Source organism: Sordaria macrospora, chromosome 4 (assembly GCF_033870435.1).
Source record: "Sordaria macrospora chromosome 4, complete sequence".
Classification (NCBI taxonomy): domain Eukaryota; kingdom Fungi; phylum Ascomycota; class Sordariomycetes; order Sordariales; family Sordariaceae; genus Sordaria; species Sordaria macrospora.
This window is the reverse complement of record NC_089374.1, coordinates 1,453,470-1,465,894: the sequence shown is the minus strand read 5'-3', so window position 1 is coordinate 1,465,894 and position 12,425 is coordinate 1,453,470. Positions and strand designations below refer to the sequence as shown.

At 53.5% G+C, this 12,425-nt stretch overlaps 4 protein-coding genes across 4 annotated transcripts, besides 1 other annotated feature; 3 read left to right on the top strand and 1 right to left on the bottom strand.

Moving 5' to 3' along the window:
* Positions 1 to 12: part of a sequence feature (Short protein (SMAC4_13618, WPJ63084.1) was converted to a misc_feature.) that runs on past the window's edge.
* A 1,421-nt stretch (positions 13 to 1,433) lies between these two features.
* On the top strand, positions 1,434 to 4,001 carry SMAC4_08847 (uncharacterized protein; the record flags this gene model as incomplete). The annotated part of the gene is made up of 4 exons (XM_066090859.1): positions 1,434 to 1,664; positions 1,769 to 1,938; positions 2,014 to 2,143; positions 2,222 to 4,001. 4 exons carry the CDS (start codon positions 1,434 to 1,436, stop codon positions 3,668 to 3,670), a joined length of 1,980 nt encoding a protein of 659 aa, XP_065946771.1. The 3' UTR covers positions 3,671 to 4,001.
* Positions 4,002 to 4,210: 209 nt separating this feature from the next.
* Positions 4,211 to 5,265, bottom strand: SMAC4_08846 (uncharacterized protein). Its single transcript, XM_024655539.2, has one exon. The coding sequence runs from the start codon at positions 5,227 to 5,229 to the stop codon at positions 4,588 to 4,590; it is 642 nt and encodes a 213-aa protein (XP_024511415.2). The 5' UTR covers positions 5,230 to 5,265; the 3' UTR covers positions 4,211 to 4,587.
* An 824-nt stretch (positions 5,266 to 6,089) lies between these two features.
* SMAC4_08845 (uncharacterized protein) lies at positions 6,090 to 8,262 on the top strand. The gene is made up of 4 exons (XM_003343628.2): positions 6,090 to 6,438; positions 6,540 to 6,624; positions 6,771 to 6,820; positions 6,894 to 8,262. Exons 1-4 carry the CDS (start codon positions 6,406 to 6,408, stop codon positions 8,028 to 8,030), a joined length of 1,305 nt encoding a protein of 434 aa, XP_003343676.1. The 5' UTR covers positions 6,090 to 6,405; the 3' UTR covers positions 8,031 to 8,262.
* A 1,167-nt stretch (positions 8,263 to 9,429) lies between these two features.
* SMAC4_12089 (uncharacterized protein) lies at positions 9,430 to 11,081 on the top strand (the record flags this gene model as incomplete). The annotated part of the gene is made up of 3 exons (XM_066091050.1): positions 9,430 to 9,534; positions 9,807 to 9,870; positions 9,933 to 11,081. 3 exons carry the CDS (start codon positions 9,430 to 9,432, stop codon positions 10,937 to 10,939), a joined length of 1,176 nt encoding a protein of 391 aa, XP_065946770.1. The 3' UTR covers positions 10,940 to 11,081.
* Positions 11,082 to 12,425: the final 1,344 nt, after the last annotated feature.

Below are 12,425 nucleotides of genomic sequence, written 5' to 3'. Positions count from 1 at the left end.
CTGATCCCATGAGTTGCGTTGTACTATCAGACGTCGAATGAACTACTCATCGTGATCGCGGCTTGTGTGCTGCGATTTGGAGTTCTCCAGGCCCGTGGTTCTGCTAATGTGGACCATTTCGCTGCAAGACCTTGGGTTTTGCGAACTCAAATCGTTCAAGCGACCGATGCAGTGGATGCAGGCCCTCTCGACCCAGGAGGCAGGAGCAGCGTCGAGCTTTCGCCAACCCGAGTCATCCCCTTGATCACCGCCAAAGGACTTCGCAAGTGCGAGTCGAGGTCGGCGGGTGTTCGCGCTCATTCATGATCCTATTGAAGACATTGTCACTGTCGGGACATTGAATTTTGCTGGTAGGTCTCGAAACTCCTTATAGGCGCATGAAATGTGGCCTCCGCACCCGCGATACGTCATCTCGTTTTTGGGTGTGGACAACGATGGCCGGAATGCGAATAGCTTCAAGGCTGGAGTTGTCGTTGCACCACTTGTTTTGGCGATGGGGATGGAGGCACGGCTACCGCAACAGAGGGTCCCTGCTAGATCGCGTCTATATGCCGTGTCTAGGCCAGGGAAAAGCGGCGCCTTGGCTTACTCCCTTCATTCGCTCCCTGCATCTCTATACACACCCTCCATTCGCGTCTTGCTACCTAAGACATACCACACACCGGACGGGGAACATTGAGGGCAAGGGGATCTCAGTCCCCGTTGGGATCACACGTCGACCCTTGGGGCTCGTCCCCTAACAATATTTTTGGGGAACACATGGGGCTTGGAAAAACCCATCACTTTGCTTGATAACACCAAAACCCCGGCGAAACACCCATCTTCCCTAACTGCCGCCTCTACAACTGTTATGAATAGTGGCCGTTAGCATATCGCATCGCCAACCATGCACCTCGGCCCCTTTTGGGTACTTGGAACCTTTGACGAGAGCTTGCCTTAAGCGAGTCATGCGGGCTTTCTCCGGTACCCAGGAGCGCTACCTGGAAATCATGTTCTGGCATCGACGGAATGCTTGGGCTCTGGGCTCTGGGCTACGAATGGGATGGGACTCGGGCAGAACTTCATGGAGAGGTGATGGGCTGTGCGGTTGGATGGAACTTTTGTCATGATAGAGGTAACAAGCGGCTTGTTGGACCTGGCAAACCCGGCTCCGGCGCTAGATAGAAGAAAGACGGCTTTTCGCCTTGGATTCGTTGGTAAATGTGCCTATCAAGCAGGCGCCTTGTGCAGTTCTCTTCCTGTGAGCTTAGGCTGGGAGCCCTGGGACTCTTGCTGGCGGCCCGGTACGTAATTTATTGCGGCCGATCTCTTATAACGTTGCTCCTCACTGCCGCACCCACTTTCTCCCTTGCACGCACCCTTGCTCGTCCTTCAACCTCAGCACCGCAACTCGCAACGAGCAAACGCAGTGCCATCAACCACCACCGCACATCATGGCCGACGACGACTCTTCCGATCTTTCGTCCATCTCATCGCTATCGGCGCCGCCAACCGATGATGAAGCCGACATTGAAGTGGAACGCCATCAAGGCATCCTGAAATTCTTCCACAAAGTCGACAAAAACCCGGCCTTGAACCCACCCCGGGAGACAACGCCGCCGCGACGCAAGAGGGAGCCTTCCCCCCCTCATGAATATGTTCTAGCCGACAACCCTGACATTGCTGTACGTGATTGCGCGTTTTGTCGCGTTGAAAGGGCGGAATAGCACCAACCGTCGCGCGTGCCATTGCATGTGACGCCATCGGTTGCTAACATGGGTTTATCTAGTTCATTGTCATGTTCCGTGCCCGATTTACCGAAGCGTTTCCGAAAAGTTTGGCCAATTTCGGACCCCAAGAGCTGGAGCGTGACGTGGTCGAGACTATCCCAGGCGAGCGCGTCGAAAACTTTCTCTGCGCGGTGCTTGGCCTTATGCTTAACCGCAAGCAGGATGTCAAGTGCGTGTTGCCCCGCCTACAGCAGCCCCAACACAATTCGTGCAAACTGGCTAATACACGAATCCAAAACAACAGAGCCGGTCATTATGGACGCGCCCTCGAAGAAGCTATCCAGACGCACAAGAGTCAATGGGCAAAGGAGTGGGAGGGTCAGAACCCTCTTGCTGGAGGTGCCACCTTTGCCTCCATGACCCCAGTACAACGAGTATGCCATTCCTCGCCGCACTTAAAGACTCCAAAACGTTACAAGGAACACAAAGGCTAATTCGTCATTGACCTCCAGCTTGCTCTCCTGCGCACACTGATCCATTGGTCCCTCGCGTCCTCCGAGGTCGTCAAGACTATGATCAACAAGAACTACAGGACCCGCCACGAAGACGATCTGAATGTCGGCCTCAGCGTTCAACCTTGGGGAACCGACGGCGATAAGCGGAGATACTACCTGATCGAGGGCAACGATGACACGCATTTCCGAGTATACAGGGAGAGCAATCCAGCAGGACACACACGAACATGGTGGAGTGTTGCCGGCAACATTGAAGAGCTGAAGGTGCTTGCCGAGAAGCTGGAAAAGAACGATGGAGGACCCAAGGCCCGAGCCCTGGCCAAGAGGATTGCCAACAGCATCCCCCGATTCGAAGCCACCGAGGAGAAGCGCAGACGGAGAGAGTACCGGATCATGCGCAAGGAGCAGTTCAAGCGGCCGGAGCCCGGTCTTTCGCTGTACGAGGGCCGCACCCGCGGCAAGCGCATGAAGTACACCTTCTCGGACGACGAGGACGACTTCTACACGGACTCGACCGCGACCCGGCGGTCCACCAGGAACACCAGGAACCACACCCCCGCCGAGCCCGCCGGCCCCATCACCACCGCCAGCGGGCGGCAAGTAAGAGCACCCACCCGGTTCGAGACGACGGCCAGCAATCCGGCGAGTGCCCAGGGCGACGAGGATGTCGAGATGACGGGAGGCGTCGCTGACGCGAAGAAAGGAGACCAAGTAGAGCTCACAGTTGGACCCACAGGCCGCCCGAGACGATCAGCCGCCGTACACCACAGCATGAACGGATGGAGCTCTGCCGCCGCCACCACCCGAAAGAAGAAGCGCAGCAAGGCCGACGACTACGATTCCGATGAAGAGGACGAGGCTAGCGAGGAACCGGACTTTGGCGATGACGAGGAAGACGAGCACGTCCCGGCTGCCGACGGTGAGGAGGAGGACGAAGAAGACGAAGAGGAGTATGAGGAGGATGCAGACATGGCGGACGAAGACGATCTCGATGACGACGGCAATGCCAAAGATGACGATGATCACGACAACAGCCTCGTGTTCAAGTTCCCCATCCGCGTGGGCTTCGACGAGAACGCCAAAGTCACCAAAATTGATGGTCCACCCCTCTCGCCAACGATTACTCACAAGCACCCTCGGACGGCACATAGGAATATCGTCGTGAGCGAGGAGTCGACTCCCGCACAGTCTCGAGGTCAGTCGGTCGGCGATGGCAAGGAGAATGACATGCCCATGGCGGATGTGGATGATGGGCCAGCAATCAAGGATGAGATCGTTGCTATTCCACTCACGAAAGCCGCGGCTAAGCCCCTTGTTGAAAAGGGTGGTGGTGGTATCAAACGCCCCCTGTCGCCGCCCCCGGGATTGGGACCGCCCGGAGGACAGCAGGCTTTGCCGATTAGGAGTCCCGAAAAGCCTCAACCCCAGAAACTCGTTGGCCGTTAGATGGACTGTTGACGAGTGTCAGAGCGTTTTCTGTCAGTATGGTTAGTCATGGCTCTGCCTGTTTTCCTTTTCTTTCTATTGTTAGGTTTTGCTGGGATTATGTCAGTCACGGAGGAAGTAGGGAGTTCAGGGTGTACAAAACATGGCTAGGGAGTATTATCATGCACGAAGTTATCTGATGTGGACCAAGATCGCGGTATCATATGCGACATAGAGAAAAAAAAGAAGGTTGGGAGACTACATGATGGGCGATTGTTCTAGGTCTTCCGTTGCCCGATGGAGGCGAAAAGGGGTTGACATGTTATTCTAAACGGAAGCTCAATTGGGAGCTTGGAAGAGAATTTGGAGGATTGGAATGAAACGTCTACCACGGAATGGAGGCGATGATATCGGCAAACATTTGTGTCATGATAGCATCTTCATCCTTGAGTTTACTAGAGTCACGAGACAAATTGAAAAGCTTGCGTGCACAGCATGTGACAGTCTCTTACCCACCGGGCATGTAGCCAGTCGGATATGGCCAATCTTCACATCTTTCCATGATGTTTCCCATTTTGTCATGAAAGCTCAAGTCAAGATGCTTGTCTCGATGCCATCTAGAACACCATGCAATGAAGTAAGGCAAATATTCCATCCTCAAGGCCCCTTGCCCACGCCTATCCGCCTTGCCGCTCAAGCGAAACCACCGCCCAACTCTCTCTGAAAGTTCTGGTTGAATGCCTCCACCACCTTCCTCCCCTCCTTTCCTCCGTAGCCAACTCCTCCTCCACCGAAGTTGCGTTTAAGATTCCAGCTGCTGGAGCGGCGAAACTGGAAGATGCGAACATTTTGCGACCTGTTTCGACAAAACGAAGGGGAATAGAAGTATAAGAATGGATCCAGAATAAAGTTTTTGGTGGTATAAAGTAGCTTATCGCTTAACAGAAGGAGAGGATAGACCGGGAGCAGGGGGAATCTCCCAGTTGTTGACCCCGTACCACCAGCGCCGTACCCGGGCTCCGATTGAGGAGCCGTGGATCTGGGCGTTTCGATTCCAGGACTGCCATCCGCAGACCAGCATGTTGTAGAGGAGACCTTGGACTAGGGGCATCATGACCTGTTTGTTTAGGAAGGGGGTTTGTGTTAGTTGACATGTAGTCATGGAGATTTTCAAGGTAGCCAGCAGAAAAAAAAAAAAAACATGCCTGATCCCTCGCCGTAATCAACACCACCTTCCACCACCTGTCTGCATTGCGTATACTGTGCAGGTAGCTCTGCTCGTACCGCAGGTCCGGGATCGGGGGTAGCTGATGGATGTTGCGCCGCGGCCGGGACTTGACCACGTTGTAGTCGCTTTCCTCGTCCGTTTCTGTTTTCGACTGTGCGTACTCATCTTCATCATCGTCCTCATCAATCCCGCCGTCGTCTATTAGGTAGTCATGGTGTTGTGTCTGGACGGACGCGGGCTCGCGCTTGGAGGCCGCGGTAGAGGGGTTAATGTCGTGCGAAGGGGAGGGATCGCGCTTGATGTGCGCTGTCTGAACGGTCTCGGCGATCTGGATGGGGATGTCGGAGTCCATGGTTGAGGTATGCGATGAAGGTACGTGTTGCGCCCAATTGTTTATTCTCTCGGGTTGTTGTTTATGGATGGAGTTGAGGACTTCACATGGTCACCAATCGATAATGCATCATAGCTTCAGGTACCTTCCGGGGTTGGCGCAGTCCACTGGAGCGGTAGGGCTACGGGGCAGGCAAGGGGCAGACGGCAGCGATGACATGCCATGCTCAGTTCTCTCCAGAATATGTCAGTCACGGCTTCCAAGACACCCGACACTGCATGTGAAGACAGCAACAACAAAGACACATCCCATCGAGTGCCTGGCATACTGGGTGGTGGTTGACTAATACGGCCAGACCGCTTCCATCGACATTGCCTCGAGATTGCCATCTTTGTCACCATTGCGATGACAATCCTCGAGACAATCGTAGGCCGACACAAGGCAATTTTCTCCAAGTTCTTTCTGAAACAGGAAGAAAAGGTGGGGCCTGGTGTGCTGGACGGTCAAACGCCACAATCTGAGGTCGTGCCAAGTTGATGCGGTGTTGAGAACTGAAGCTGGAGAAAGCCTGCCACTACGAAGGTCAGGCGAGAATCAGAAGGGCGGGATCACGGTTGTCGAGGCCCAAGGGGCACGCCAATGATGACTCGCGTTGTGCCCCACTTGTTGGGCCGGGGATAAAAGCGAAGTGAAGAAAGTTCTCACGGGCGGACAAGACAGACGGGAGCAGACGGACAGAGCAGCGGAAACCTCTCTGGACTTGCTTTGTGGCAGGCGTTACTGTACAACCCACTGCCAGCAGACTACCGTATTTATTCCAAACCAGGCGGGGCAGTCTCTTCCCTGGAATCCTCTTCTGGCAATCATCAATCCAGTCAATTATTCCGTACTTCGCATTCATTTCTTTGGACCTGGAACCCCACCAAATTCAAGGATATCCAGCGGCGAGGCACACTGCCCCGGCGACCCTAGTTGGATTAGTTCTAGTGGGCAAAAAAGAAAAAGAACAACCCCAACCTGCCCTGCCTGCCCACTTTGCCGTCCTGCCCTGCTCGCCGCCCGTTGAAAGCAGATCCAACCCAAAGGACGACATCACAAACCACGCTCGCTGCACCAACTTAATTCCAGGGCGCCAGCAACAGCTCGATCCAGTCCACCTCCTCTTCTTCTTCTTCTTCACCACCCCAAACCGCCAAGATGGATCCCAACGCCAACGAGGCCGAGAAGAACGTGAGTGGTTCATCATCCGTCTCCCGACTGCGCGCGCGCAAAAAAACAGAGTTGCCGACGTGATGTTCGCATGCTGACGATATGTCCTTGTCCGCCCATAGATCGAGATATGGAAGGTCAAGAAGCTTATCAAGCGTCTTGAGGCCGCCCGTGGCAACGGTACCTCCATGATCTCGCTCATCATCCGTACGTTTGTCTCTACCATGGCATTGTTACCGCCGTCTACCCTCCCTCCCTTGATCGCATAGCGAGACACTTGGCAGTAGTCTTCGCTGCTCCGCTATACCGTGGCCCAAAAGTCTAAAGTGATGCTGACTCTTCGTCGTCTATAGCTCCCAAGGATCAGATCTCCAGAGCTGCTAAGATGTTGGCTGAAGAATATGTGCGTCACCATGCTCCCCTTCAACCTCGACACCTCATCCTGCCGAACAGCTGTTCCTGACCTGTTACTATAGGGCACTGCCTCGAACATTAAGTCGCGTGTCAACCGTCAGTCCGTCCTTTCGGCCATTACCTCGACCCAGCAAAGGCTCAAGCTGTACAACAAGGTGCCTCCCAATGGTCTTGTCGTGTACTGCGGTGAAATCTTGACCTCCGAAGGCAAGGAGAGAAAGGTCAACATCGATTTCGAGCCTTTCAAGCCCATCAACACCTCCCTCTACCTTTGCGACAACAAGTTCCACACCGAGGCTCTCGCCGAGCTTCTCGACTCCGACCAGAAGTTCGGTTTCATCATTATGGATGGTAACGGTGCCCTGTTCGGTACGCTTAGTGGAAACACCCGCGACATCGTCCACAAGTTCTCCGTCGATCTTCCCAAGAAGCACGGTCGTGGTGGTCAGTCCGCCCTGCGTTTTGCCCGTCTCCGTGAGGAAAAGCGTCACAACTACGTCCGCAAGGTCGCCGAATTGGCCGTTCAGTGCTTCATCACCAACGATAGGCCCAACGTTGCCGGTATCGTTCTGGCTGGTTCCGCCGATTTCAAGAACGACCTGAACGCCTCCGACTTGTTCGATCCCCGTCTTCAGACCAAGGTCGTCAAGGTTGTCGATGTCTCGTACGGTGGTGAAAACGGCTTCAACCAGGCCATCGAGCTGTCTTCCGAGACCCTCGGAAACGTCAAGTTCATCCAGGAGAAGAAGCTCATCGGCAAGTACTTCGAGGAGATTAGCCAGGATACCGGCCGCATCTGCTACGGTATTGAGGATACCCTCAAGGCTTTGGAGCTTGGCGCCGTCGAGACCCTCATCGTCTTCGAGAACCTCGAGGTCAACCGCTGGGTTCTCAAGGATAGCAACGGATCCCAGGTCATCCTGCATACTACCAAGGCACAGGAGCAGGCCAGCCGCGATAGTTTCATGGACAAGGAGACAGGCCAGGAGATGGAGGTGGTTTCCCAGGAGTCCTTCCTTGAGTGGATTGCCGAGCACTACAAAGATTTTGGTACCACACTCGAATTCGTTTCCGACCGTTCTACCGAGGGCAACCAGTTCGTCAAGGGTTTCGGTGGTATCGGCGGTATTCTCCGCTACAAGGTCAATTTCGAGCAGCTAGCTGACGTCAGCGACGATGATGAGTACTACGACGATTGACAAGTTGAATCCCTCGCCGACAACGAGGGACCCGGAACTCAAGCTATCCCGTCCGAGCCGACGACGACGCCGAAAGCTGATTCAGCGCCGCTCCCCAAGCCAACCAGCTCGGACAAAGTGTTCGCAGCTCGCTCCGGCGCAAGCCCTCGTCCGCCAGGTACCCACCAGGTGTCCCGCCCGAGCCCGCTTCGCTCTATGATGACGGCTTCTTGAGTTTGATTTGATGAAATCCAAGGTATGGGCTTTTCTTGGTCCGCCGAATCCTGGTCACTCACTAATCGCCGCAACAGAACCAAATTGCCTATGATTGAAGCGGAAGGTCCACGAATGGGATCAAGGGTTGATTCTTCGTAGATCCGACCAAGACCAACGAATGATTCATCAAAAATCCCTTAGCTAGACGCAAGCGATACCTCAAGTTGGAAGATGGCAAGGATCGAATGTCTAGCGCGGAACCAGGAGGAATGGATTTGCTTTTATCCCGGGGACTGACAGCGTCTGTCTTTATGAACACTCCTTTATGCTTTCGGTTCATTAAAAATTGGGTTATGGGATCTTGGGTGGAAAATTTAAACGGGTTGTTATGAGATATGGTTTAAATAGGGCTTAGTACGCGGTAGCCGAGGACCGAATCCCACGTTCATTCTGTTTTTTGCTGTTAGATCTTGATGGCTCTTGGTCTGGATTGTCCTTAACTTTTCATGAGGGTGACGATTTACAGCCTTGGCACTCTCAAGTGCCCGTGCACTGAAGATGAGGAAATCAGATGAACCACCCTGTTGGACTACTCGGCGTAGAATCTGGAGTAAGCTTGTGAACCCGGAACCATGCAGTCCTCGGGGTGCGCAGTGTCATCACCTATTCCTTGTGGGTCTATCACAAAAACACAACTGCTGAGCGAGGGATGGGAAATATGAAGCCGGTCATCGGGGCCGGAGCGGGGTTCGGCGGTCGGAGTCTTTGAGGGGCAAAAGTCCCGTGTGGCCGGCCGAAACCGGTATCAAAACAAGTCAAGACGCCGGTGAGCCTGAGTCGGAGGATCCTAACCACGTTAACGAACTAAAAGCGGATACTGTGTAGGTGCTCGGGGCAACCATACATAAATAGGACTCCAGAATTACTTCATACTGTACACAAATCAACCCTCCGCTTCAGGTACCACGACAATGCATATGGGCCTCCAAGGGCTCCGCTGCGCTTTATGAATGATTGGCCGCTAGCAACCTTTAATCGCAACTCCGACCCAAATCAGGGAATTTGCGTCTTTCAACTTACAACATACGTCCACGAACGACAAACCTTGAAACTCGTTGAGCAGTGGTATGGCTGCTGGTGTGTGTGTACTTCTCCAAAGCAACCAGAAGGTTAAGCAGCAAGAGGTTGTGAGCGGTCTGCAAACATGAGCTCAACAATGGCGAACCCGCCGACATCGGAAGGAACTCGAGAGAAGAGTCACAAGAGGAAGGTCGCCTTCTTGGGGACTTTCTCTTCGTATTCTCATCAGGTATGTGATCCGCGTCAGATGGGCTTGGGAGGGACGGTCAAGTGGGTTTGGATGAGTCTTGGATTTGGTGGGCGAAATTACCTGGAGAAAGGGAGCTGTTACGGGCTGTCAGGTTTGAGACAGTGCATGAAAGGACGATCGACAAAAACGGATACTAAGTCTATTCAACTTGAGAGAACACTTGAAGGCTCTTGACATGGCTACGGGATTTCTATTCTTTCCACTGGTGTTCAGAAAGATGGATATTGACTTGGGGTTGTTGTGAAATATAGGCGACAAAATCTGCCTTTCCCAACCAGGATGAATGGGAACTTGTCCCTACAACGACCATCAGAGGTTTGTCAACTTGGCTTCATTAGTTGAAAAAAGAAAAGAAGAATCACTAACACCTTCTACAGAGGTCTTCGATGAAGTCCAAGACTCCAATGTCGACTTCGGCGTGGCTCCCTTCGAGAACTCAACCCACGGCACCGTCAGCTTCACCCTCGATTGCCTCGCCGACCGCGCCTCCACCTACCCCAACATCACCATTTGCGGCGAAGCCTACCTAGACGTGCACCACTTCCTTTTAGGCCGGAGGAAGTCATCACTTCTATCAAATGTCGACGTCGAAACCGCAAAGGCAACCCCCCTAACCTCGCTCTCCCACGTCAAACGCGTCTACTCCCACCCACAAGCCTTCGGCCAGACCGCAAAGTTCTTCGCCACCTACCTCAAGGGCGTCGAGACCATCGAGGTCTCTTCTACCAGCAAAGCCGCCGAGCTCGCGGCTGCCGACGCCTCGGGAGAGAGCGCCGCGGTAGCGGGCGAAGTAGCGGGCGAGATGGCCGGCCTGGATGTGCTGGCGCGCTGCATCGAGGACCGCGAGGATAACACGACCCGTTTCTTTGTTCTCCGGCGGAGACCCTGCAGCAGCCGCAGCGATGACGGCGTCGAGCAGGAGGTTTCGCTGCCCGAGGGATTACCGTGGACTACGGACCGGGCTGAGTCTCTGCCTGGGTCTTCTTCGGGCTCGGGTGGTGGGTCGCCCGTGTCGATGTCTCCACGTCCATCATCGTCGGTGTCCGGGAGCAATGGTGGGAGAGATGATGATGCGGAAAAAGGAGATGCTTACAAGGGCTTGTATAAGTCTATGGTCTCCTTCACGGTGCCGCATCATACGCCGGGAGCGCTGGCGGATGTACTTGGGTGCTTCAAGAGGAGAGGGCTGAACCTGACGAGCATCAATAGTTTGCCGAGCTTGATTGCGCCGTTTCAGTATCTCTTCTTTGTCGAGTTCGAGGGGAATAGGTGGGATGATCCGGAGGGGAGGGTGAGCGGGCTGATTGGGGATGTGGAGTGGGTTGAGGGCGTGGCGGAACGGTGGAGGTGGCTGGGCAGTTGGTTGAATCAGAGGAGGAGGTAGGATCTGTTTAAGCGGAAACATAAGAAAAATAAGGAGAAGCTACATGGGTACAATGGTTTGAAGATGTGATCACGATGGGATATAGACTGGTTGGTTTGTCGAGGCGTGTCCTAAAGGTGATAAGATAGACAAATGGGCTGAAGGACTCGGGTCTTGAGGATTGACGATCAAGCTAACGTGCGAGAAATATCAGAAGAGTTTCCAAGTCACCCAAAGCTCAACGGGCACTTTGTCCGCTCACGTTAGCCAACATCGATGTTCACCATCTTCACCATCTACATGTTCTGCACAACATGTGCATATGTTACATCGATTTCGGCGAAGTCATCCAACACCTTGGCGTCTGCCTGAGAAACAACGCTGAGCAGAGCATACGGAATCGATAGACAGATGCGACTAACACTTCTCTAGAAGACTTTACATCTTGTTGGCTCTCCCGTAGTTGCTTTTCGGCCTGTAATCCGAGCTTGGGGGTCGAGTCAATCGTCAAGTGATCCGGCCTCACCAATCGCAAGCTAACCCCAGATATTAAACATCTTCCTGCGTCCGAAAATCCGATCGTATGCTCTTTTGTGAGCCTGGCATTACGTGTATAGGATAAGCCAAGAGCTTACGTTAGAGTTCAAATAAGCTTCATCCCCCATCTGGTCCTAACTTTTCTTATACAAAAGGTATTTAAGCTCACGAACCTCGCTTGAAAATTGCTACCTCAAAGGAAAACGGACCAGGACCGTCAGACTGATCAGAACACTGATAACGACAACAAATAGCTCCAACGATGGAGAAAGCTTACATCGATCGGGACATATGGTATGATGCTCACTTTCAAATCTCTTCTGCCAAGATGTGTACGCCTACGACTAACATACGTTTATTTCCATGACAGTCCCGTATACTCCGTTCGTCAACTCCACCCCTAACCACTCCGTGCTCATTCAGAATCTCGAAGTCTCATTGAAAGTGACATGAACGAGTATAGCCATTCTTCGGCGCCCTCGGCTCCGCCATAGCCATCATCTTTGCCGTCATCGGCGCCTCCTACGGCACAGCCAAGTCCTCAGGTGCCATCTTTGCAACGGGCATCCTGAAGCCTGAACGGGTTCCTCAAAACATGTAATAACGAATTTCCCATCTTTGTCCTAATATCATCCCTCCCCTATTATCTTTCCTAGAAGAGCACAAGAACAACTAATAATGACCCGCCAAAAAGCCTGCCAACAATCATGGCCCAAATCCTCTCCATCTACGGCCTCGTGACCTCCATCCTAATCTCCAACGCCCTTGTCGACCCCTTGCCGCTCTATGTTGCGTTCCTACAGCTCGGCGCCGGCCTTGCCGTCGGATTGACTGGGTTAACGGCTGGTTTTGCGGTTGGAATTGTAGGAGACACAGGGGTGAGGGCGAGCCCGCAGCAGCCGAGGCTGTATACGGGCATGGTGTTGATCTTGATATTTAGTGAGGTCTTGGGGCTTTATGGGGTGATTGT

Excerpts from the sequence above, each read along its gene's own strand:
- SMAC4_08846 (XM_024655539.2), bottom strand. The coding sequence starts at position 5,229 with ATGGACTCCGACATCCCCATCCAGATCGCCGAGACCGTTCAGACAGCG.
- SMAC4_08845 (XM_003343628.2), top strand. The coding sequence starts at position 6,406 with ATGGATCCCAACGCCAACGAGGCCGAGAAGAAC. Across the intron at positions 6,439-6,539 it reads CCAACGAGGCCGAGAAGAAC|ATCGAGATATGGAAGGTCAA; the intron begins GTGAGTGGTTCA and ends GTCCGCCCATAG. Across the intron at positions 6,821-6,893 it reads AGATGTTGGCTGAAGAATAT|GGCACTGCCTCGAACATTAA; the intron begins GTGCGTCACCAT and ends CTGTTACTATAG.